Genomic DNA, 24,844 nt, shown 5'->3' with positions numbered 1-24,844 from the left:
ATGGAGCCTGTCACTCTATCTTGACTACTGCTAGGGGCTACAGCCACTTACTGTGTCAGGCTTTTCGGCAGCCCTGATTAACGATATCAAAACGAATGGATCCCGGCACAGGCACAAGCGTGAAAATCAAGGGGTGATTTGCATATTCAAATTGTGCACGGCATCGAAAGGCTACGGCTCGTGCACGTATTGCACTGACACACCCCATGGATGCACATATGTGCTGCTGCACATCCCCGTGTACGGGACCTGTGCGTGTTGGTAAGGTTTGTGCATGCCTACGTCTATTTATTTAGTATCTTCAGCCAAAAGGAAAAAGCCTTGCCCTTTTTTCCCCGAGTTTTTTCATCTCCCCAGACAATATATCAATTAGGATAGCTAAATGGAATAATATTTTTTCTTCTCGTGAGCCTGTTGGGATATGTTGCAGAATTAACCACGCAAATGCTTTTTTTTTCCTGAAAGTAACATTTTGTTAGGTTAATTCATGCACTGGAAAAACAAACTTTCTGTTCTTCCAGTCCAATCTCCACTTACAAGTCAGGTTTTTGTAACCCTGTCATTAAAATGCGAGGTAGCCTACAGTAATTTGAATATTTCATTCTGCCGGCTGCTAATGCACTCTGCATTACAGATGGTACTTGCTCCATCCTTCTGGACTGGGTTCAATTATAAATGAAAGTAGGGAGCTGAGATTTGTCTTTTTGTCTCTGCTTAGTTGGAATAACACAATAAAGCTTGATGGGTAGGAATTCCTCAAGCTGCCTCCTCTTTGCCTGCGACGTCTCCCGTGTAGCTTTCTCCTCTCTATAGCGGATCCCACTTGCCTTTCAAGTCGAGCCTGGAGTATTTGGGTTGGCAATGGCGGGGTTTCTCACAAGTCATTTTTGGCTCAGATGTATTGTATCCCCTTTTTGGAAGTGCTCAGTTCAGTCCTCTTCTTTCTCTCTGTTTATTTGCTGGCCTCTGCATCCCCTTTTGCATCCCAGGCTGGGAGCGGTGGTAGGAGAAACCTGCTTGGGCTGGGGAAGGATGGCGCTGCATGGCTTTTGTGATGGTGGGGGACACTGCTGGGGTGGTGGGGACATCTTCCCCTCCCGGTGTGTCCCTTTCTAAACAGGGACAGGAACGACAACCAGGTCCTCAGCTGGAGAGAAGTGATGGGGATGCAGAGCAGCCCTCCTCCATCCCAGGATTGCTGCCGTGGGCTCTTCCCAAAGCCCCTGGGAATAATAGGGCCCCTGGAGATCCAAAGAAAACATTTACCTCTGCTTTGTGATTAATAAAAAGGGGGGTCGCAAACCTATAGCCCAGCTGCACGGGGGCTCTATATTACATACAGATGCCTTTTGCGAGCTCCTTCTCCGTCACCGGCCGGTAAAAGCAATATTGCCGAGGGAGTCAGAGGAGGTGAGGGCAGGGCTTTCAATTTGGTTTTACATTTACAAGGACCAGATGGCCTCGCTGGAGATGATCTTTGATCTGGGACGCAGCCGGAGTCGGGCAAAGAATTTTTTTTTTGCTCCCTTTTTAATCTTCTCTCTGTTTATGGCAGGGGCCTCTCTTGAAGGAGCAGGGGGGAGCTGTGTGTCCGTCTGTCTGGCCAGTGCGCTGTGGGGCTGGGTGTCAGCACCCCTCTGCCTGAGGGTGCTGCCAAACCATGCAGATGGGTGAGCTTGGTGGTAAAGCCCGGAGCGGGGTTGTCTGGGGTAGAAGGTAGAGCCAGATCCCGTTACACCACCGCCCCGCAGCACAGAAATCTGCCTCAACAACCTCTTGCATGGAATATAATTAAACACACGCAGGCACTTCGGAACAGAAATGCCACTAATTGATCCTTTTTAATTATTTTTCCCATTTTCTCTGGTGTCTCGCACCTTTCCAGCAGCGCGGAGGTGCAGGGGCTCTCTCCTCCCCCCCTTGCCTGCCAGTTTTGGGTTTCTTTCTTCCCCCCACATGTTTTGAATGGAGCGGGAGCGAAGGCAGCCGATCCTATTTCACAAGCGCTTGGACTCTTGCAGCACTCTCCCTCCTGTCCAAACAGATCGTTTACAGAAGGGGCCTCTATTTAAAGAAGGAACTGAACGTTCGGAGCTGTTTTCTGGCCTTAAAATGCTGCCGACCGGCTGTTGCCTTTCAAAGAGTCGGGCTTTGTCTGGCGCGCTCGAGGACCGGGTTTGACGCCAGGCTCAGCAGGTCGGCATGGTGGCGCGAGGGATTGAGCATCGTGCGAAAAATGTGTTCCTTTATTTGCCCGAAATCATTGAATCCCAGCAAAGTTGGGTTCAAAATAGCATGTCTTAGCCATGGGAGCTTGATGGACTGTGTAGGCTTGGGCAAACTGAGCTTTCTGTGGTGCTGTGAGTGGACCAAGCTTGGAAACGAAGCAAATGGAAGAGGAGCATTCAGGTAGGCTTTGATGTGATCTGTGTATAGCATAGAGAGAAAGACCTTGTGTGTGAGGGACGTCTGCAAGGAGTTAGAGAAACATTTAGTCCTGGAGGGCTGTGGTACTTCAAACACACACAGGGGTTACATGCATATGGGCTCCAGGGAGGCTGGCTCTGGTCCTGTCCTCTAGGTGACATCTCTAACACTGTGAAGTGGCCTGATATTGTCCCAGTACAGGCCACTACCAAGAGTAGGTGCCTGAAGTTGTCCAGTGGCTGGTGTGTTGCATCTAAATGGTGGCTACACTACAGGAGTTGGGGTGGGATTTCCAATACCTTTGGTTGCTATTTGTGCTTTGGACTTGACGTATCCTCATAGGCATATAACTTACTTTCGAATTTTTCATGGAGAGGGCTTTGAATTGCCTGGTACCATGGCTGCCAGAGAGTTGGACGTGGGGAGGGATGGTTTCTAATGCATCTGGAATGGGAGAGCCTGTCTCTCAGGGAAGAGCAGCGTCCAGCCTCCACGAGGAGAGACCCTGGGCCATGGCTGACCTCAGAGAACATGATCACTGATGGTAGGAACTTCTAATCTGCTCGTACTCGGCACTGGCTGCAACCTCCCCTTTGCCAGGGCGGTAGGTTTCCTACTGCAAAACCCATCCCTGGGGTTTCACCCTGGGTGGACGGTCCTTGCTTAATAGTTGCTTAATAGTTGCTTATTCTTTCTCTTTTGCTTCCCTCTTGTCTGCGTGCACCAAAAAAAGGATATGCTGTTCCTGCAGCCACCTTCTCCAAGCACCAGGGAACGAGGCTGCCTTCAAGTAAGCGAAAGAGTGATAAGGGCAATGTTCAGCTCGTGGGTTGCATGAGAAGGTTGCTGCTGGAAATGGGAATGTGGTTCTGGGCAGAGAGCGTGCCAGTAAGCAGGAGGCAGGGAGGTCCCTTGGCAGTGGAGGGAGAGGACATGGCCCCGGTGTGCTCTGCAGCGGGAGGCTGTTACATGTCTGTCCCCAGCCTTTGGTAAGGATGTCTGTGGTGGTTCTGCACTGCCTGCTTTGTGAGAGAGAAAGGGAGGGAAAAAACAGTGTATTTCCTGCCATGGCTCAGCTCTGAGATGTGGAAAATCTTTCCTATATTACACAAAATCTCGAATCTAGCCCACGGCAAGGCCATCAACTTGGCAACAGAGTGGCAGCGCTCTCGACCATGTGATGGGCAGCGGGTACCTTCAAATTATTTAGCAAACCTGAGACTTGAGTGGGACATTGCCATGTAACGAGCTCCAAGCTAGCTTTCCTTGGCTGGAGTCTAACGGGTCATCTTTTTTGAAGGATGGCAGGAGAAGGGAATCTGAAATGCAGCTTTTCAGCCTGGGCTCTTGCCAGTCTTTTCACCTATGACTTTCTTGCCCCGGCCGCTTTGTGCATTGAGCAGCAGTTTGCAGGCACTGCGTGTCCAGGGGAGATGACCTTTCCGAGAGGGGAGCAGGCTGGAAAGGCAGCTTCCTTCTGGGGGAAAACCTCTCTTTGTTTGTTCTCAGGTTTCAGGGCTTGGCCTGGGGCGGTCGAAATGGGACCCTTGTCCTCAGAGGGGCTCTGGAGGCCCCGGCTTCTCATTAGCAGATTCAGCTCATTCAAAGGACCCATTTCTTTTCAGCAAGAAGAATTCATATGCAAAGCACCGCGCAGATCCCAGCCCAACTGGCGTTCAGAGGGGGGGGGTCGGTTTATAGCTGGACCTGTCCTGGGAGCAATCCCGTCTTTTGTTCGCTGATTTGTTCCTGCAGGGCTTAGGGAGCCCCACGTCCACTCCATGCTCCCGGCTGGGACGTGTCTCCAGGCGTGACCAAGGCCATGTCCGATCCATCTCCTGGGGTGGGGACGACGGCTTACTCTGTCCTTCAGTGACAATTTGCTCTCCTGGTGCTGCGGAGGGGACTCTGGTCCATCACCCAAACTCCACCAGGAGAAGGTGAGGTCCTGGCGCAGCAGGTGCTGCCCTTGGAGGGACTGAGGCAGAGCCCTGTGTTTAACCGCCTGTTCGTCTCATCGCAATAGCAAAATCTGATTCTTTTGCCCCATATCACAATCTAGGGTTGGAAGAAAATCCCACATGCATTCCAAGAGGTGTGAGAATAGGGGCACATGCACACGTTTGTGTTATCCTCCTCCCCTCTGCTGTCTGTAATGCCAATTCACCATTCCAGCCACCGGCTTTTCTCCGTGGTAGACGCTGTTCTCCTGAGCCAGGCCAGCCTGTGGTCAATTAGCTGAGTTACATCTTCCGCTCAAATCTGGCCCAGCAGCAGAGCAGTGCTGAATCTCACCCTGCTTTCCTTTATCTCCTGCGGCTGCTGCTCCGAGCACTAGAGGTTGGTCCCGGGCCCCGTCCCCTGCCCGTGGCAGGAGCTGGGGTGAGGTGGAGGAGGGTGAGATGGAGGAGGCTGGGTGGCCACAGACAATCTCTCCCTCACAGCGTGGTCGGTGCAGCTGGAGAATTTGAGACATGCTGGCTTTGCCTATGCAGATAAGGGATTGATTACGGTTCACAGCTGTAACTGGAGCCTGCTAATCCTGCCCTGCTTAGGAAGGGGAAAACTGCTTTGCGAGATAAGCCGAGTGCGGGATTGCTCCAGCGCGCTTCAGCATCTCTCCCTGACATCAGCCTGCTTTGTGGCCAGACCATGAGCCTGGCCTGGGGACGTGCGGGGGGCTCAGAGGGATGGGGAGGGGACCTGTGTGTGGCCAAACTTTATCTGTGCTCTTCCAAGGGAAGAGCGCCAGTAAGACAGGCTTGACCTCTGCTCTGAGGTGATGGGTTGTTTTGCAGAGCGTTATGAGGGGAGGTGAAGTTGATTTGCTTAATTAGGTAGAGTTGTGGCGGGTTGCTGCTCGTGAGACGTGCAAAGGTGGGCTTGAAGCTGGTGTAATTGGGAGGTGGCTTGTCCACTGGTGGGGCGGTTGGCTTTTGTTGGTTGTTTATAATGTTTACAAGCACTTCCAGCCTGCTTTCTGCTGCCAAACTGCCTCTGTTCAGTGGTTCTGCTTATGGCGCAAGAGGTTCAATCAGCTCTGGCATCTGAGTGCTACCTGCCCCCAAATTTCAGATGTGAAAATTACAGCTGGGAGTTTCACTGTTGAAGCCGATGGGAGTTGACCACTAGCCTGCAGTGAAGCATCCATGAGTAGATACAGCTTGTGGCATCAGGACCGTAAAGAGAAAAATAGAAAATATTTAAATTTGATCCGCAATGCTTCGTTCAACCATAGCATAGCAATAACTGGGCATGTGGGGACAGGGTCAAAAGTTTCCGTACCCAGCTTGGTTGCTAGCCATGAGCTAAACCAGTCAGCAGGATCAGGATGCAGAGAAGGACTGGAAAGACAAGCTCATCTGTGTTCATTCAGCTTCCCGGGGAGTCACATTTCTTGGGGAAATCTGGTTTTCAGTAATCACTGCAACATTGTGCCTTATTTTTGTGGCTATTTTAGATCATTTTCCAGTTGGGGGGGGATTTTTTTTCCACCCCAATGTGTTAGTGATAATTTTCCAGACCTTTTGATCATTTTGCTGCCAGATCCTCGCTCGCTATGGCAACCCATTTGGCATTTGGGATGGGGTTAGGAGAAAACTGGTGCAGACTCTTTGCCAGCGCTATGAAATAACATGTCTCTCTTCTGCAGCTTCTGTGGCACATGCAAGCTGCATCCTCCTGAAGTGATGGAGAGCTGCTGCTGGGAGCTGAGAAACTTTTTGGCATGTGATAAATTCCCTTCTCCCATTTCCCACACCCCAAAATTACAGTTTGAGGGCAATTCAGATTTATTTTTTTTAATTTGGGTTGGATTCAGTAAATAATTTGGACTCTTCCACACCAGAATGATGGGAAGTTACTGTTTTTTAAAGCAGTTTGGCTGTTTTGAAATTGACCCAAACTTTTATTAAAAAAAAGAGGGAGGGGGGAAAATGATAACATGAAATGGGAGGAGAAGATTTCATTTTTGATCCAGGAAACATTTTGATTGATCTGCATTTGGGTTGTGATGCAAGTTCCCAAAACTGGTGGTGGGTAGGAGGGTACTGGGGGAAGTGGCACTGCCCTGAGCACCTGATGCTTCTGCTGTTGGTGATGGCCTTGGCTGGGTCCCCAGTAGGGCTTGTTGGCCACGGCTGGAGTTGGCCTCTGGGGCTAGATGGACCATTACTCTGAACTGATGTGAATTGCTCCCATCTCTGTGGGAGTACGTATCTTATCACAATTTTGTGTGCTTTATGGACTGAAGGAACACTTCTCCACCTTTAAAAGCATCTCTCACAAAATAGTTTAAGTGCTTTGTTTCCAGACAGGCCCAATGGACACTCCTGCGTTGGGAGAGGAGGTGGGTTTGCAAAGGTCCAGGGTAGCTTTGCAGTGTTTGTGGGTACAAGTCTCTCTCTCTCAATTTGTTGCTGGGGTTTTTGGTTTGTTTTATGGCTTTAGACTGAAAACTGGTGACAGAAACGGCCCATCAGTTTCACAATGTTCCTCCTTTTTCTGGGAAATAAATAAATAAGTAGATGCACAAAAAGCCATTTTGCCAGCTGAAATTTTCCATGCCTCATCTCACGGCAGCCTGTTTTGGAAAATCTGAGCAAAAATCTGTTCATCCATTTGTAAGTTTTGGAAAGGTTGGAGTGAGGAGGGGAACTTCTCTGTCAGTTGTAAGAAAAAAAAGATCCAATCTCTCTGAACTCGTGCTTCCTGGAAGGGTGTGTGTTGGTGTATTTGGAAATTCCAGCTTCCGTTTATGTTGGAAATAGGTATTTGTGTTTTGATGTTGATTTTGCTCAGTGGCTTTATGTAAACATTGTGAATATATCCAAGCAATGTTTAAAACTCCCTGTGATTACTTAACATTGAAGTGCTCCACCTTGGTTACCGAGATTGTTGATACCCATTTAAGGTGGACACCGTATGCTTTGCTGAGAAGACATTTACGTTGCTGTCTGTCACGTGGACCCTTGAACTGGCAGTGTGAAGACCCAGCTGGAGGTGCTTTAGCGTCCTCCCCGAAGCTCTGAGAGTTTATTTATTCCTCTAAGCACAGGGTCTTGAAGGTGACTTTGTGTTTAAAGACAAGATCCAAGACACTGGATTTTCCTTTGTGTCTGGAGTTTGCTGTTGCAGAAGAAAGTAGGCTGCAAATACACTTGCATAGGAAAAGAACCCAGGAGTTTAGGTAGGTGCATGGGGTCTGGGGGGCTCTTCTGCACAAAGAAAGTTTGGGAAGAGCAGTTCAAGCCCATGACATCATGGATCAGCCAAGGAAGCAAACCCGCTCTCCTGACTTTGTTGTGACTACACGTATGAGTACGAGGAGGATGCAGACAGACAGCCGCAAGCCACTTTATGTGTAACTGTCCTCAAATATGAGGCAGATGGGAGTATTTTTGTACCAAGTTTAGTGCTGTTGATCTTCAGCGTTCACAAACGTAGACTCAGGCTCAGGGAATATTGAGATCAGCTTAAAATGAGGTGATTAGTTGCCGGTTTTGTTAGCAGGGGCATTTGCTGGCATCACAGCTGTCCCTCTGTTTGCTGGCTGTTGGTTTAGACCTGGAGGTGTAAAAACAAATGTTTAAAGAAAACCAGTGAGCTCGCGTGACTCCTGAAGCTGCGTCTCCATGAGCCCAAGCAAATATTGCAGATGGTTAAATCGCAAAAGGTCGGAAGAGGACCAAAGCTCAACGTGTGTGTCAAAGCCTGGCTGTACGCCGCATGGGTGTGTGCAGGAGTTTTGGGGTTCCTGGGGAGGAGCTGCCGTGCTTTCCTTGTCCGTACCACCCCACAGGGGCACCCACCGGTCCAGGAAAGTATTTGGATTAGACCTTGTTCATCTGATGCACGGGTGAGGTGTCCATGCTTTGGTGGCAGATGAGTGCCTCGGTGGGGAAGGAGGCGTCTCGCCTTGCTTGTGGCTGTGCGAGAAGACAGCAAGAAGAGCCAGCAGTGCTCCACCAGTGGCCCTGCCACACCGGGCATCTCTGGTTTCCCCATGGGAAAGTCACACCAAAGGCCATCTCGCAGCCCAGCGGCGGAATTGTCCACCTCTCTTGAAACTCTGTTGTTGGGTGGGTTGTTCCCCCCCTCAGTACATCTTAGGCACAGTAGAGGCAGGAAAGAAAACCCTTCTGAAAATCACAACCTAATTACTCCCATCTGCTCCGGCACTGCTTCCCATTTCTGCCTGCCAGGATGCTTGTCTCCGATGCTAAGTAGCACATTATTTTCGATAAGTTGCAATCATTTACTTGAAATCTCCTTCTCCTTTAAAATGTCCCTCTGGAAAGGCAATTCAGCAAGTTGGGAATGGGCAGAAACAACCATGAGAAAACCCGTCCAGAAGCAGCCCAGCTCGGGCGGGAGGGAGAGCACTCCTCACGTACTCATTAAAACCACACAGCAGGTTTCTTTTTAGGGTGGGTTTGTTTAAACATCCAGCTGCTGGGACCAGTCCTTGGCTGGTGGTGTCAGCAAATGGAGCTGTAGAGGAACTGCCAGCTCATGTAGTTGGAGGGGATCTTAACCAGGCAGTCACAGCAAATTTTATGGGACCATGCTTTTGGCTGCTGAAGTCAGCAGAGAATTGAGGAACCAACAGCCATGCCGGCTCTGGGGGACCTCTTCTTTCATCATCGCAACCTGGGTTGGCTTCACGTCATTCGCTGTGTCTTCTTCTTCCAAGATGTCCCTACTGCATCCCTGAAGAGGCTGTTCCCACTGCTCCACCTTGCCTTAGCCTCCTCTGGTGTCTTCTGCTTGGTCTTTGGCTTCCACCTGGCTGGCATCTAACTGGGGATGAGCACACACACATGCAGCGGCACCCAAGGGGAGACATGAGGATGAGAAACGGTGGGGAATGCTGTACCACCACAGCCCACATCTTGTGAATGGATATATCCCATGCTGGGAGTCTGGCCAGGACAGGCCCCTTCGTCCCATGTCTCCTCAGCTTGACGACACTGACCACAGTAGGATAAATTGCCCTTTCCAGAAGAAAGGTAGAGCTTGGAGGTTTGAACATCCTTTTCTGTTGTCACTGCTGAGCCACAGTCTCCTGCTAAGCTGCTGCCATCACCCCCATCATGTTTGATTGCCTTCTGCCTGTGTTGCCCACACGCCTCTGATCTGGAGCGTTTGGAAGGGGTAGAGAGCAAAGAATTGCTAAGCTGAAGCATTTTGGAGTGGCCTCGGAGAAGAGGGGTGGCTGCGTGCTCAGCTCCTGTGCTGAGCTGACTCCTCAGGTCGCTTTGGAAGAATGCTCCCAGGAGAACGGAGCAAATAAGGGAGGGGCGGTGGTGGCATGGAGGACCAGGAGTAGCATGGTAACCCACCTTTGTGGATTTCTCAGGTGTCTTCACAGCCCCAGGCCATCTCCAGGGTGCAGTCCGTTTTGAAGGCATATGCCAGCACCATGTCTGGCAAGGACTGTTTCTCCTGCCCCGTGCCCCCCGCCTTGCCTGTATATCAGGCGGTGTGGCTGCCCCAGCACGTGGGGACACCAGGCACAGGTACCGTGGTGTGGGGGCACAGACACGTGTGGGGTGCTGGCTGCCCATCTTGTGAGCATTTAGCTGGCTGCTCTGCGGGTGCTCCTCGGAGATGCCCAGCTTGGTGGGAAACACCATGGAGCATCTGAAAGCTTTGGCGACTCGATGCAGTTTCCATCCTGCGTCCCTGGATCGCAGGGCAGGCGAGGAGCTGGGAAGCTATTTTCGGCTTTGTCTCCGAGGCCAGTCCTGCCACCACCTCCCCATGTCCTGCACCACAGCCATGCCACCAAGCCAAGCCCAGGATTGGGACTCGGACGACGTCCTCTGCGCACCGTGGCTGTGATACCTTTCTCAAGAGGGAGAAGGAGCGAGCGTGTGAGCTGGGAGCCATTTCCCAGCTGCTGGAATGGGTCTCCGTGACCCTGGTGGCTTCTGTGACCGGACCGCAGGCTGGTGGCTCGGCGGTCCCCAGCTGCTCCCGCTGCTGGCGTCGGTGACGGTGACCCTGCTACGGCCGCGCTCCTCAGTTCCCCTCTGCGGTCCAGCCAGGCAGCGTTTCGCAGCGGTGCAAGTGGGGCCAAGGTGCGTGGCTTGGCTTTGCTTTTAAAATACATCCCCCCCCCCAAAAAAAATATATATACACATATATATATATTCGCATGTGTGCATATATCTATATTTATATTAAAAAATGCATTTTGAGGCAGCGGGGGACCTCGGCGAGGGCCGAGCACCCTCTAGCGGCATTTGCCACGGCTCCCGGGGCTGCCGAGCCAGCAGGAAAGCGGCCAAGGACAGAAAGTCTTGCATGAATTTTCCTCCCCCCGGCTGCCAGTCGCTATCTTTCTTTTTGTTCTTCTTTTTTTTTTTTTTTCCCCTCTTTAATCAGGAGCAGCAAATGGCGGGTTCTGGGGATGCCAGGGCACGGGTGGGAGCACGCCTGCAGCCCCTCGGCTCCAGCTTGCTGCTGGACCGCCGAGGATCATTCTGCTTAATTTATTTTATTTTAATTTGGTGGGAAAGCCAGCAGCCGGGGGAGAGTGGGGGCCTTTCGCGGTCGGCTGCCCAGGCACTGCGGGTCAGGTGCCGCCTGTACCAGCTCACCCCGAGCCCCCCGGCCGGCAGAACGGGGGCCGCATCCCGTCACAGGGGTTTTTTGGAGGGTCGGAGCCGACGAGGAGCACGGCATCTTGGCAGGAGGTGCGCTGGAGCCAGGGAAAGTGCCGGGAAGATAAAAAAGGAGCTTTTAAACAATCATTTTGTCTTCTCCTCGGCTGAGCACAGCCTTCTAGGGATAAATAGGCAGCATCAGTTCTGCTCAGACACATTGGCCTTTCTATTTATTTACTCCCTAGCCTTATTCCTAGCGGGCAGCCGAGCCCAGGCCGTCTCTGCACAGTCCCCGGCTGGGTTCGGGTCTGTGCTGCGGGGACGTGTGTCTGTCCGTCGGATGCTCGGGATGCACACACCCAGTGGATGGATGCTGGTCTGTGTGTGTTGCACGGTAATAAAGCTCAGGGGTTATACAGCGCTTTTCATCAGGAAGCAGCTCTCTAAACATAAACTAATTAATCACTCGTGCCTACCTGTCAGGTCGATGATTCCTGAGATTTTTAATCTGAAAATATTTCCCTTTTGAAATCCAGATGCACCTGTTTTGGCAACTCTTCTTTTGATTTGTTTGGTTTTTTTTTTTTTTACCTGTGTTGCTTTCCATTTGTATTTGGACTTTTGATGTGCTTTAATTTAGTGATTTTTTTTTTTTTGTCCTGGAAGAATAGGAATTTGATCTCTTTTTTTCATAGCAAGTTTGTGTCTTACCCGTAGTCTGTCACCTCCCCACTTTCCTCTTCTTTTTAAGGATTTTGGCTACCTTTACCTCTTATGTCAGTTTATGGACTGCAGACCCCAAACCATTTTCTTGATGAAATCTGACCTCCCCCCTCAGATTTATTCATCGGCGAAGCGTGTGGCTGGGTGCCGGCTGTGCCATGAGAAGCCTCCTGTGGTGGGGGGAGATGCCAGTTCTGTCTCCTCGGGGCTTGGCAACTGGCACCCGGCTCCAAATTTGGCACTATGCCCCCTTTGCTCCGTATAGAAACAATCCTGCCTAGCACGGAATTATTTATTATTAGCTTATCTTAGTGGCAAATTTACTGTTGTTGGGCTTTTTTCTATCTTTTCTTTCCCCGTGACCTTCCCACCTTTGTTGACAGTGAATGTTTTAATCACAAAAATGCCAATAAATGCTAGAGTCCTGAAAAGAATGATTTCAGTACAGTTTGAGGTTTTAAAAAAAAGCTGGGTTTAGTGTTAACCAAACCTCTCAAGAGGGTCTTTTACTTCCATATTATACTGATAGTAGCTATATCTTTAACTTATTTCAGGGTGAGGAAGACCATACCTGGTGTTTGCCTGGGTTTTTTAGCTGCTCTGGTTTTACTTCTTATTGCCAACTGATTTTAGACTTTATTTTTTTTAAATTATGGGGAAAATCACGCTCTTGTTTGTGCTGCGGATTCAGGGGGTCAAATTCGTCTCGGGTGTAAGCGGGCACGGCTTTATTAAAATCCATGCAACGTTACCCAGCTCTGGATGTGCACGAGTGTGTGCTCGGAGGGGGGGGTGTGTGTGTGTGTTTACAAAGTGCTTTGAGCTCCTGTGCCAGGTGAGATGGGGAAATATGATTCATTTCTCTTAGGAAAGGCCCTTTTTGTTCGCTTATCAAGGATTTATTTTACTTACTTTATTTTGCAGCTGCACACACCTGTGCATAGGTGCATGTGGAAATCTCAGGTTACCTTCTGTCTTCAAACACAGATCATGGGGGGACACACGGGGAGCACGTAGGGCACTGCCATCCTTCAAACCTGGGACATCCCGAGCAGTCAGGATGTTCCTATGTGTTTTTTCCAGGAAAGCCCTCACAGGAGAAGGACTTTTATTCAAAGCAATAATTGAGGCAGGGAGTACAAAGAAGGGAGGAAAATTCTCTCCTTGGAACGTCGATTTGGGAGGATTAATTTGTTGTTGCTCCTTTTCTTAGCATGGTTTCGACTTCACTGGAACAACTTGATTCTAAAAAAGGGGGCATTTTCCAAAGAATAAAATTTATTTCGTACATTTTTTTGCTTGTTTTTCCACTGCATGGCTAAACGCATCGCCTTGCAGGCCCTCTCCGTCTGTATTTAAAGATGGGGAAACTGAGGCACGGTCAGCCCTGGGCTCTGTGCATCTTCCTCTGCCATCTGGGGTCGATGGCTGATGCAGACAGTGCAGGATCAGGCCGTAAAAGACATGTTAGGTGACATGAGAGGATGCCTGGGCGAGCTGAAGTCTGGGCTAGAGACTCCCAACTCCCCATCCCATGCTTGAGTAGGGTTATGGTCCCTGTCATTTCTGGCAGGAAGAATGGGTACATGTATTGGTTTTTTGGTTGGTGTTGCTAGCAGTTGCGCTGCATATTTGAACACAAAGCACGGCTTTCTGGGTTACCTCTGCGGTGAGTTCTCTGCTAGTTCTGCCCTACTTCTTCCCTGTGGGAAGGAGGGGAAGAGGCAGGGAAGGGAGCGGGGAGCTGGAATGCCCCCGTCGCTGCTGCTGGGCTGGAGAGCCGAGGAGCTGCGCTTGGTGACTAGCACTTGGACCATCAGGATGCCGACTGCCTGTCGGGGTCTTCTTGGGAAAAGAAGAAAAGCCCCATTGATGGGGACTGAACCCCTCTGGTCCAACCTGGGATGCGCATCCCCTTGCAGATGAGCGTCACCTTCCCCAAGATAAGCCCTGGGCACGACTCAAGCTTTTCTCTCTTCTTTGTGTCTCCTGCAGTGCTGAGCATTCGGGGAGCGCAGGAAGAGGAGCCCACGGACCCCCAGCTGATGCGGTTAGACAACATGCTCCTGGCCGAGGGGGTAGCGGGCCCCGAAAAAGGAGGCGGCTCGGCCGCCGCTGCCGCCGCCGCTGCCGCATCAGGAGGAGCCGGCTCCGACAACTCGGTGGAGCACTCTGACTACAGAGCCAAACTCTCCCAGATCCGGCAGATCTACCACACAGAGCTGGAGAAGTACGAGCAGGTAACAGGCTCCTTCGCGGCGGAGAGCAGGGCTGCGCAGGGGTGGTGGTCGTGGGACGGTGGGAGCAGGAACCGGAGCGGCTGGGAGAGCTGCTGTCCCGCACCATGGCATGGATGTGCACAGCCTGGATCGCTACTGACATCTATTGTTAGGAGCGTACGGGCAAATGCAAACTCTTGCTTGGGATGGGAATGAAAATGTGCTTTTTTAGGTTTGGGAGGGTTGGAGTTTTGCGCTGGGAGGTGGCAGGAGAATGGGCTCAGCACGGCTTGCCCCTTTGATTTTCGCTTTTCACTGCTCTCCTAATGTCTTGCCAAAAATTTGCCCTATGAAGGGGGAGTCCTCTTCGAGGTGCTGGCCTTGGTGCAGGCAGTTTTCCAAGCAAGGCTTGAATCAAAATCTTCCTTGAATATTCTTTCTGCTTGAAAAGCTCTTTTTCCAGAAAAAAAACCTGTCTTTTTTCTTGTGGAAAATGATTCTTAAAAAAAAAAGCAAAAAAACCAAACTATTTGGGTCATGAATGCAGCTATTGGTAACACTGACAATTGCATGAAAAGCTTTGCAAGCCAACGCTCAAAACCGCTTTCTTTCAAACATTTCCAGATGTTTTGCAGACCTCTCTTCACTGCTGCACAGCTTGCCCTTGTGATGAATGTGGTTTCTACTCAGAGGTTGTGGTTTATGGAGTGCGAGCAAGAAAGCATCCCTCCTTTTTGGGTGCAAGATGGGCTCCGCGGCCAGGGGCCAGGCGGGGTTTCAGGTCTCTGGTTTAATGCCATCTCTGCCGATGCGACCGCCGGTGCCGGGGTCTGTAGGGGCAAGCCAGCCCAGCCCCCATTTTACCTGGCTAACTGGGTGTGTGGTGGGGCTGGGGGATGTCTCACCCCTTCAGGTGCCACATTGGCCAAGCTGAGGCTGCTGGTTGGCATCTTCGGACCTACACCCGGGGGTGGTGTGGAGCTACTGTAGATGGGTGCCCCTGAGCTGGAGCTGGAGTCAGGGTGGCCAGGCAGGTCTCTGGTGTTGGAGAAGCCGAGCATGGTCACGCCATGAAAGGCATTTTGGCAGAGCATTAGAGGAGGAGGGGGTGGCAGGGCCCAGGGAGCAGGCAGGGGGCAGGTTGGAAGGATGACCTTTGGTGGCTGTCCTCAGCCCTTGCTGTCATTCCCTCAAGGCACAGAGAGTTGGTGGTGAAGCATGAGGGAGCCTCGGCCATCCCACATGGGTAGGAGTGGAGAGCACATCGGGGCTCATCTTTCAGCCCCCAGGCTGAAGAGGGGGAGAGACCCCATGTCCTCTGCCACCCAAACCCAAGAAGAGACCCTTGGCACAGCCAGGGACAGGCTTCAGGGAATGACCTTCTGCTCCTTCCCTACCTTGGGCAGGAGTTTTGTTTGCTTTTCTGATTTTGTTTCTGCATCATTTTTGCTCCCCAAAGGGACACCCAGGTGAGAGAAGCCTTTCCCCCAGCCCCATGGGGTGAGATGGGCCACACCTTTCCTTCTCACAACCCACTGTTGGGGTTGGTTTTGCCACCGAGTTGCTTTGCAAATGGCTGTGCCTGTCCACATCTCCAGTATCACCACCCGCAGTCCTGCAAAACCAGGGTTCAGGGTTTCTTAGCCTCCATCCCCCTCTCTCCAGTCCAACTGTTGGTGGCTGGGGGAGCTCAGCGCCTGGCTTCTCATGGCATCTGGCTGCTGCTGTGACAGCACGGCGCTTGCTGGCGATTTTGCCTTTAATGCTCTTTATTTCACACCAAGAGGAGACGAGCTGAAATTGCTCGGGTGTCTGGGAGCAGAGAGGCACCCGGCTGAGAGCTTTTGTAGCCGGCGCTCACCCCGGGAGATGGGAACTGTCAGCTGAAGCTGGTGATGGGCAATTGGAGGGGCTCTGCTGGCCTCAGGGATGTCTCCTTGTTGGGTCTGAGCCATGGGTGGGGATTCAGCTTGGAAGCGTGGGATGGGAGAGAGTAAGTCAAGCCCATGTCACCAGTCCACAAAATCAGTGTCTCTTTCCCCTGCTAGTCCCCTTTTCCCCATCAGGGGCTGGGAAAACTGGGGACGCTGTCCCGAGAGCAGCTGCCCGTGTCCTGGGAGCACCAACGGCTTCTCAAGCCTTCAGTGTCCGAGTGCTGCTCTCAACCTGTTTCTCGGGGCTTGGTTCTGGGAATCGGAGCATCCTGTCATGCCCATAAGGTGCTCATGGGGATGGAGGAGAGGGCAATGAAGTGGCCTTTATGTGGCCTCAAAATCCTTCCCTTGTACCCCCGACTCCTCTCGCTGCTCTGTCCTCACAGCACAGCATGGGGACAGCAGGAGCAGCCAGAGAGTGCTGTCCCAGCAGCAAACTAATTGGGATTATTACCTGCTTGCCTTTACTTGTCAGGACTCCTGCCTCACTCAGGGTTTAATTATTATCATTATTTACTTCTTACCTCATACACTAAGAGCACAGAGCAGGGCCATGTTTCTCTGGAAGCTGCTCCTGTGAAGCACAAGGGGCTCTGCAGGACACATGGTGCTGGGGTCCAGCTGGGGCAGTGGGAGGAGGGACAGCGCATCAAAAGGTTCAGGGTCCTCCTCAGATACAGCTATAGCTCCTCCGGTCCCATCCAGAAAAACAGTGGCTGGGACTTCTTCATGCTTTACATGAGCCCTAGGGCTTCACCTGCCCCAGCTCCATCCATGATCCCTGAGAGCAAAGAAATTGGCTCCTGCCTCTCTCAACATGTTTGTTGGCAGTCACTCATGCCCTCTGCTTAGCAGACCTGAAAAATTTCTCTCCCCTGAGCGCCGGCACACTCTTGTTCTTGTTCTGCCCTAAAAAGCCCCAGCCATTGAGGCCTCCATTTGTGTCTCCTTCCTTAGCAGTGTTGCCTCTGTACCATCCTTGACGCTGTCAAATGACCTTCCGATCCTGGGGTTTCTTTTGCTTTTCTTGCCATCCCAGGCATGCAACGAATTCACCACCCATGTGATGAACCTGCTGCGTGAGCAGAGCCGAACCCGACCTATCTCGCCAAAGGAGATAGAGCGGATGGTGAGCATCATCCACCGCAAGTTCAGCTCCATCCAGATGCAGTTGAAGCAAAGCACGTGTGAAGCCGTCATGATCTTGCGCTCCCGATTTCTGGACGCACGGTGAGTTCACCCCACCAAACCTTTCTCCCCACCCACTGTGCTGTATTGTTTAGCCCTGGGAGAGGTGTTTTGAGGTTCTGGAGTGAATTCAGGTCCATCTGAAGGGCCATGTCTCTTGGCCTTGAGCCACAGAGGCTATTTACCTTCCTTATCCTCTAGTTGTCTGTGGCTCAGCAAGGGAGGGGGCAGCATTTCAAGACATCCAGCCTCTGTCTCAGGGAGGATCCCAGCTGTACTTTGAGAATTGCACATCCTGGGTTTGCTGTGGCAGAAGGAAAGTCTGTGGCATATTGCAACAAACCTCTGTGGTGAAAATGTGCACTTCAGTTAGGGATGAAAGCTAATCCTCCAGCCCTTCCCGTCCCCTCTAAGTTCCTATTCTTTTCCTTCTGTTTCCATTGTCCCAGATTTTTGATTTGCTGTAGACTTACTTCACTCCCCAAGCTGGTTACATGCAGGCTGTGGCTTGGGCTGCAGCTTGGGATGGGGAGGAGAGACGGCTACCCTGCGGGTATGAGGGAAGAGGTAGCAGACAGATAATGCCCAGCTGTAAATTGAACAGACTTCCCCAAGGATATATCCAGAGCTGCTTTCTCAGCATGGAGCTTTGCAGAGTAACAGTGATGTCTTTGGCCAGGGCAGCCAGGTGTTGGGAGTCACCTTCCCAGGTGGAGGAGCTCAGTGCCAGTTTTAAGACTCTTCTGTGAGCTGGAGGCTACAGTGATAATTTGAGATGGAGACTTACTTGCTTTGGAAGGTGCTGAGAGAGGAGTCACCAGCAAGGTGCAGATGAGAAGCTTCCTGGCCATGAGTCTGTTGTACTCTATGCTCCCAGCAGCAGGGGAAGCAGGGAGGGAAGCAGGGAAAGTCAAGAGTATCTAAAATTGCATTCCTATTTCTGGATTCCTGGCACTGATTCCCTTTCCTTTTCCTTCTATTTCCCCCTCTTTCTTCACGCTAAGGCGGAAGAGACGAAACTTCAACAAGCAGGCTACGGAAATCCTGAATGAGTATTTCTATTCCCATCTCAGCAACCCTTACCCCAGTGAGGAAGCCAAAGAAGAGCTAGCCAAGAAATGCGGCATCACAGTCTCACAGGTGAGAGAGCTCAGAAATACAGCAAAGACGGCTACTGCTAGCGGGAAACCTTAGCAAGGTGAAGGGCACTCCAGACCTCAGTCATGTCCCAGTGTTGAGCATTTAATTGCTAAATGAGTTTAGCACAAGTTAGCGTAAGTGGATGGGGGAGCTGACAGCAGACTTGCAGATTGAAGCCATGGATGGAAAAGGAGAGTTTGGGAGAGGATCTAGAAGGGATAAAGACTTCATAGACCGATGGCTGTGTGTGCAGCCAATGAATTAAAAGCACAGAAATGATGTGGCTTGACCCACAGAGGCAAAGTCTTCTCAAGGACTTAGTGCTGAGCTGGCTTGCAAGAATAGCTCGTTCGAGCTGAAAGTCCGTTCTTCAAGCCAAGGGATTCGAAGGCAGTAGGAAGAGTTGTGCAGATTTTGCTCGATAAGGTAGAATGGACAAGGTCCTGGTGGGAAGGGTTTGGGTCAGACAGGCTAATGGTTATAGTTTGTGCTCAAGGAGGGTGGGCTTTGTCATGGTTGTTTCCCTCTGTCATTACTCTTGTGCTGTGGAACATGACATCTCCCTGACTTACTTATCCCTCAAAGAAGGGTGGTCAATAAAGACAAACTGAATTATTTCCATACATTCAAGGCAGCCATGTAGTTCCTGCAGTCTGTAGCTTTGACCTGGGAGCTGCTGGGATTTGTGAGGAGTACAGTCAGTCCTTGGAAGTGTTCAGCTGTACATTGCTCAGGCCTGCCCTTCTTTATTTCCTCTTTTGCTGGAGCAAGCTGTGTGATGGAAAGCCAATCTATATGGCCTCTGGTAGTCTTGTCCTCATGTGAGCTTAGCGCTCCCTCTAGGCTCCCATTGTGTTCCCCATCTTGGGCTGCTTCCCAGCCCCAGGCACATGCCTGTTCGTCGCTTGAGTAAACTGAAGACAGCAGTAGCATCTGGTGTCCTTGTGAGAGCATGTCTGCCTTCAGAAGGAGCAACAGCATGCAAGGGTAGGTGTCATCACTGTGTTGAATGCCTGCTGAGTGACTCCGATTGCATCCCCTGGGTCAGAAGACCCAAACATCGATTCTGCCCAGAGTTACCTACGAGAGACAGCACATATTGGCTTAGGTAAAACTACAGCTGTCCTGACGCTTCCCCTCTCACTTTTAATTCATCTGTTCACACTTACAACTTTTCCCTCACAAAGAAAAAATGCCCAGGAGAAATGCTGCACTTAGGATATTTTTTGACCGTGCTGTATCAAGGCTGCTTTGTGCCTGTCTCCAGGATCTCCCTCCCTTCTTTGTCCGAAGAAGGTAGAAACAAACACACATCCAGGTCCCTGTTTTTGCTGAGGCTAAGTGGGAACATGGGACAGCACGAATCTGTGCAAGTCAGGAGCAGAGTTGATCTGAACTCAGAGGCTGATGGGGGTAGGCAGGTTCTTTGCTTCACAAGTTTTAAGATGATCGATTGTGGTGGCCGTTTTATCCCGACTTCCTTCCCTGTGGTGCTCAGAGTTCACCCACTGGCTACAGCATTTGAAGCCAGAAGAGCTGTTGTAGAGAGATGGCCAAGTGGGAAGGTCACAAAGGAGCACATTGTCATTCATGAGAAAGCTGGACCAAGAAGTGGACTGGAGCTCCTCGCCAACAGCACCTGCTCCTGGTGCCATTGAAATGTTCACTCCCAGATCTGGGTTGGGTGCTGCTCTGAGTTACTTACCATCTTTTGCCTCCCAGGAGTCTCTGCAGAGACTTTCTTTTTCCCGCTCTGCAGCAGCGCAGGATTGGATACCTGCAGTTCAGTAGCAGGTAAATTGGTGGATGAAGCCACTTCCATGTAGAAGCTGCTGAATCCTCTAGGAGCACTGCAGATAGAAAGCATCATAGGAATAAAAGCATATGGGTTTCAGTTATCAACACCCAAGCCAAAACAATTTCCCTAAGATGAGAAAAAAATCATAAGCTTCCCAGGATGAACATCCAGTATTGTCTTCCGTGTCTCGGTGCTTGGACAGTCCATTTAGAAGGGCGAGCACTGATGTACTTGCTCACCAGCAAGCAAAGGGAGAACGTCCTTGGAGTCCCACCACAGAGGTTGATCTGCTAGCTCAAGATTGCAGCTCCGAGCAATCCTAGGAGTGTTGGAGCTCTTCTGGGAGAGTTGCAGCATCCTCTGGCATTTGCCCATTCTCTTCATCCTGATGGGCTTTCTCAAACAAGGTCAGTAGCAGCTGGAAATTGTCTTCTGCTTAGAGATCTGCATGGAGGAAGACATTCCCCTGATGCTCTATGTTCAGTGTTGTCAGAGAAGAAGCTGAAAGCTGCTTCCCAAACTGTAGGTTGAATATTTCCCATGTCTTCTCTGAAATTGTTCAGTGCGACATAGCATCCCCAAGTGAACAGCATTATCATCAGCAGTGTACTGAGCGGGATTTTGGGAACGCTGAGTTCATGGTGGTTTGGAAGGTACCCTGACGTTTTTTTCCCTGGGAAGCAGTTCTGGCCAGATACCACAGCCTGGTTTCACAGACTTCAGAGTTAAGCTATCACTGTGCTGAACCTCTGACATGCAAATTTTGGGGTATTTATCCAGACACCTGGCAGGTTGTCCAAGTGACCTTTCTGTCAAGCATTCATACTACTGATCCCAGGATATCACCCTGACAGTCCGCAAGGATCACTGCTTGGACCTCTCCTTGGGACTTTCTGAGGTTCCCGCATTGCACTGCTGCAGGCACAGGGAAACAGCTTCCATCAGGACTGGCATGAGCAGAGCTGCACCACTTCATTCTGCCTTCAGATCTGGCCCATCATTTTCAGCCACCCCTATCACTTGTGAAGAAGTTCATCCTGCTTCTTTTTTTTTTTTTTTTTTTTAAATAAATCCATTAGCCCTATTCAGCACATTTCTAGGCACTTAGACACATCAGGCCTGTACTGGTCTCTGGGCAAACACAATGGAAACATCTCCTGCCCCTTCCTGAGGGACACACTTATTCCCTGGGACCAAAGTTAGATCTTACAACAAGCCCTGTGCTCCCTCTCCAGCCTTCCTCTGGAGCTCCCTGTTTATGTAGTGGCTCATGGTAAACCGTATCAAGCCAACTTCAGCTGGATGAAGAAGACCCACTCTGGGCCTTTTGCACTGATTTCGCTCAGATCAAAAGCAGAGCTTCAGGGATATCAAGGCAATTCTGTGTGTCAGCCAGGCCCCAGTAAATTCGTTGGGTGTTCTCCCTGAAAGCCACACTGGCTTCTCCAAAGGGAAGAGAATGGGCATCTGGGAATTAGGGCATCTGTTCCTCTCAAAGGGATACCATGGAGGAGGCAAAGAAAAAGGTCCAAAATGACACATGCCTGTTTTCACATTGTGCAATTTCAGGGTCATTTGACTTTCTCGGGTTTTTTTAAACCCATCTGATATTTCCATGGGGTAGGTCTAGCGGTTCCTGTGGAGCATCTCCATAGTGGAAGTCCCATCCATAGAGGAACCAGATATATCCACACAAACCCAGCGCTCCCAAGGGGGTCCTGCCACCTTTCGTGGGCTTGGTGTGGCACGTGTGGGTAGAAGGTGCTTCCTTCCACAGCTAGGAAAACGGGGAGTGGGGGGAAAGAATATGCATTGCTTAACCTGAACTAAGCCACCTTCCTCACTGAGCTGCACTCACCGGAGCCGAACCATTAACATCTTTGTCTTCTCTTAAACTCGCTCTAGGTATCAAACTGGTTTGGAAATAAGAGAATCCGGTACAAGAAGAACATAGGTAAATTTCAAGAGGAAGCCAATATTTATGCTGCCAAAACGGCTGTCACGGCTACCAATGTGTCAGCCCATGGAAGCCAGGCTAACTCACCCTCAACTCCCAATTCAGCTGGTTAGTTTTTGGTTTTTTTTTATTTTGGGTCATTAGTGTTCGTTTTTTTGTTCGTTCCCCCCCCTCCCTCTAATCTCTCTCTTGTTTTCTCCTTTTGGTTATTTCAATTTTTATTCTCTGGTTTTGGTTGGCTCATTTTTGTGGTCTCTTAAAAAAAAAGAGAGATGGGTTTGGCTTTTGGGGTTTTTTTGGGGGGGGGGGTACTTTATTTTCTTTGCCTTTCTTTCCCTCTTTTTTATTTTATCTTTTTTTTTTCTTTTCCCCTTCCCTGTTCTGGTTTTCGTTGGAAAAACGATGTGATCAGACCTTGTGACTGACGGTGCCGCATTGGGGGTTATATGCATGGATGGTAAACACAAAACCAGAAAAATGATCTGAAAAAAGTTGCTGGCATTGCTTGCACTTTGCGGGGGGGGAGAAAAAAAATAATTTAAAAGTTGTTGCATATTGATTTTATTTCACTGGGGCTGAAAGCATGAGTGGCCCTAATGGATAAAACCCAGCATTTCTGGGATGTCCTAACTCATGCCATTTTGAGTGTTGTTTTCAGTAGATTTTTATCCTTTGATTTTCTTTGTTGTGGTTACCTTTGATTGCTTACATGACAGTGTCTGGATCACCTGCAAGAGTGTGCTCTGTGTTAATTTTATTTTATCTTTGTGTCAGCGCGATCCAGGGAACTCCGTGGGTCGTTCCCTTCCCTTTCCCCCTTTCCTGCCCATTTGCTCTGGTTTCCATTTGTTTGTTTTGAGGGTCAAAGGCACAGAGCACTTTGCCCAAATTTCAACTCCTCCGCTAGAGAACGATGCTTAGTTCATGTGTGGTGCCTGCCACGAGGATAGCCGACCCAAAAATGATCTCAGGCTGCAGTCGGCTGGTTGTGCGCTCCCAAGAGCGATGGAGAATTGGGATTTGTTTAAAAGGAGGGGGAAAAGTGAACTTCATGAGTGCCATGTACATTGTTATCCATGCAAATATCTGTGTGCCTGTTTTCTTTTCAGGGGTGGGAGGGAGAGTGGGAGTGTGCCACTTTTGTGCCTGTGAGCTCAGTGTCTGCTCATGGTACCCTTTCACTGGGGTGTGATGTTTGCTGTTATCAGGTAGGCTACTAAGAGGGAGGAAGAGGTGGGGGAGCAAGGAGGATGGTGGGCAGCAGGAGAAGCTGGATGTTAAGTAGACCACCAGTGGTACAGCATGCAAATGCTGATTGCTATTAGGACGTGCTTCTATATTGAGCGCAACCCTGCGTTGACAGGTATCAGAGGAATCGCACCCCAGAAGCACCCCCAGATCTGGAGGATTTGAATGGAAAGTGGAGACCTAGGGGTCAAACAAGGGGAGAAACCAGTGGCACGGGTCTCTGGCTGATCTCCCAAACCAGACCCCCCCTCAACGGGAAGGCAAAGGCAGTCTGTTACCCACAAGCTAACGTGGTGAGCGGTGATTGATCACTCAGTGCTAGGGAACTCGTCCATACCTTTCAGGACTCATGTGGATGGCTTGCACAGAAGCAAGTGGTAGAAGGCTGATTCAGTTGGTCAGTGGAGAGAAGGCCCTACACACAACCCCTTAATTTCCAGGGGACTTGTTACTTGCTAGGGGGGTCTGTCCCAGAGCCACCTAGAGCAGAGATGTTGCAGCTTTTGGTTGCAGGTCAGAAATACTGGTGGGAGGTATCTGTCCCACCTCCTCCTCACCCAGGGCTACCTGTGAGCGAGCTGTGCCGCCTGCTCTGGCTCGGCTGAGGTGCTCAGAGGGCTCAGGTGGACACGGCAGAGTTTTGCAGGGACAGGTAGTTTGCAGAAATTTTGTTTGATTTTTTTCTTCTTGGTTTGTCAGGGTTTTTTCCCCTCTTCCTTCCATTGTTTGAACTGCTGAAGATTTAGCTGCCGTTTTAAAAATGTCATCCTTTTCAAACAGCTCACTCAAAATACCTGGTCAAGTGGGGTGTCTTGATATTAACACCCCCCTGTAGAAAAGGCTGGAGGGTGGAGAGCAGAACTATGTGTGTTGAGGGAGATGCCTACTGCCTGTGATGCTGTCCTACAGTCCACGTCAGCTTGGACCAAAGAGACACAACTTGCTTTCTTTTCTTCTGTCTTCAACTGAAGTCAGATCTAAAGGTCTGGAATAGCAAGGGAAGAGCTTCAGATTGCTTAAGTGGATTTGGATCTGGCCTGCATGTAGTGGAATAGGCATTTCCCCAGTGCCTGCCCAGTTAAATAGTGCTCTGGTGCGAGGCTGTTTCTTCGCCTTCCCCACAGGCAGTAACACGGCCGTTTCAAAGATAAATTGGCCGGTACCCTGCAGTAAACAGCTAAGATAATCCCTGGATAATACTACACTTTCAAGGAAGGACAAACAGTCTTGTTATTAACGGGTACGACTTGAGCTCCTGGGTCCTCTTTCTGGCTCACTTGTCTGCACTCCAGAAACATTGACCTCTTTTCATGTGCCTAATTTGGCAGCAGTGCTAAAGCAGCACATCAGTGCGAGGGGAGCTTGTGGGCCGTGGAGATCCTTCTTCTGCTAGAAGCAAAGTGTTTCTAACCTGACCCAGATCCCACTACCCTCCCTGTATGCTGCAGCAGTGGCAGAGCAGTGGGGAGGCCCACTGTCAGCACTGCAGTAGTCTCCGGGTCAGCCTGCAGAGATGGTGGGTTTGGATGTCCTTGTAAGTCCTCTCCTGAGAAGACAGCTGGAAGGGCCTCAGGATCTCCAACAGTGCAATCCCAGGT

At 50.5% G+C, this 24,844-nt stretch overlaps 1 protein-coding gene across 7 annotated transcripts in view; it reads left to right on the top strand.

The window, feature by feature from the left end:
- PBX1 (pre-B-cell leukemia homeobox 1) overlaps positions 1-24,844 on the top strand; it is a 138,684-nt gene that overhangs the window by 97,319 nt on the left and 16,521 nt on the right. For 5 of the 7 annotated variants that reach the window (XR_775278.1, XM_010581674.1, XM_010581704.1 and 2 more), the window contains 4 exons: positions 13,758-14,002; positions 16,955-17,145; positions 18,108-18,243; positions 21,947-22,106. Coding sequence is in view for 6 of the 7 variants with exons in the window: in XM_010581674.1 (XP_010579976.1) it covers positions 13,758-14,002; positions 16,955-17,145; positions 18,108-18,243; positions 21,947-22,106 (732 nt within the window). In the remaining variant the exon portion in view is untranslated. Of the gene's footprint in view, positions 1-10,166; positions 10,512-13,757; positions 14,003-16,954; positions 17,146-18,107; positions 18,244-21,946; positions 22,107-22,410; positions 22,498-24,844 lie in introns of those variants that run through there. The other 2 variants (XM_010581695.1, XM_010581686.1) reach the window with 2 other exon arrangements.

Source organism: Haliaeetus leucocephalus, unplaced genomic scaffold (genome assembly GCF_000737465.1).
Source record: "Haliaeetus leucocephalus isolate CR32 unplaced genomic scaffold, Haliaeetus_leucocephalus-4.0 Scaffold76, whole genome shotgun sequence".
Lineage (NCBI taxonomy): Eukaryota > Metazoa > Chordata > Aves > Accipitriformes > Accipitridae > Haliaeetus > Haliaeetus leucocephalus.
Note: the sequence above shows the minus strand (reverse complement) of the source record. Positions and strands in the feature narration are given on the sequence as shown.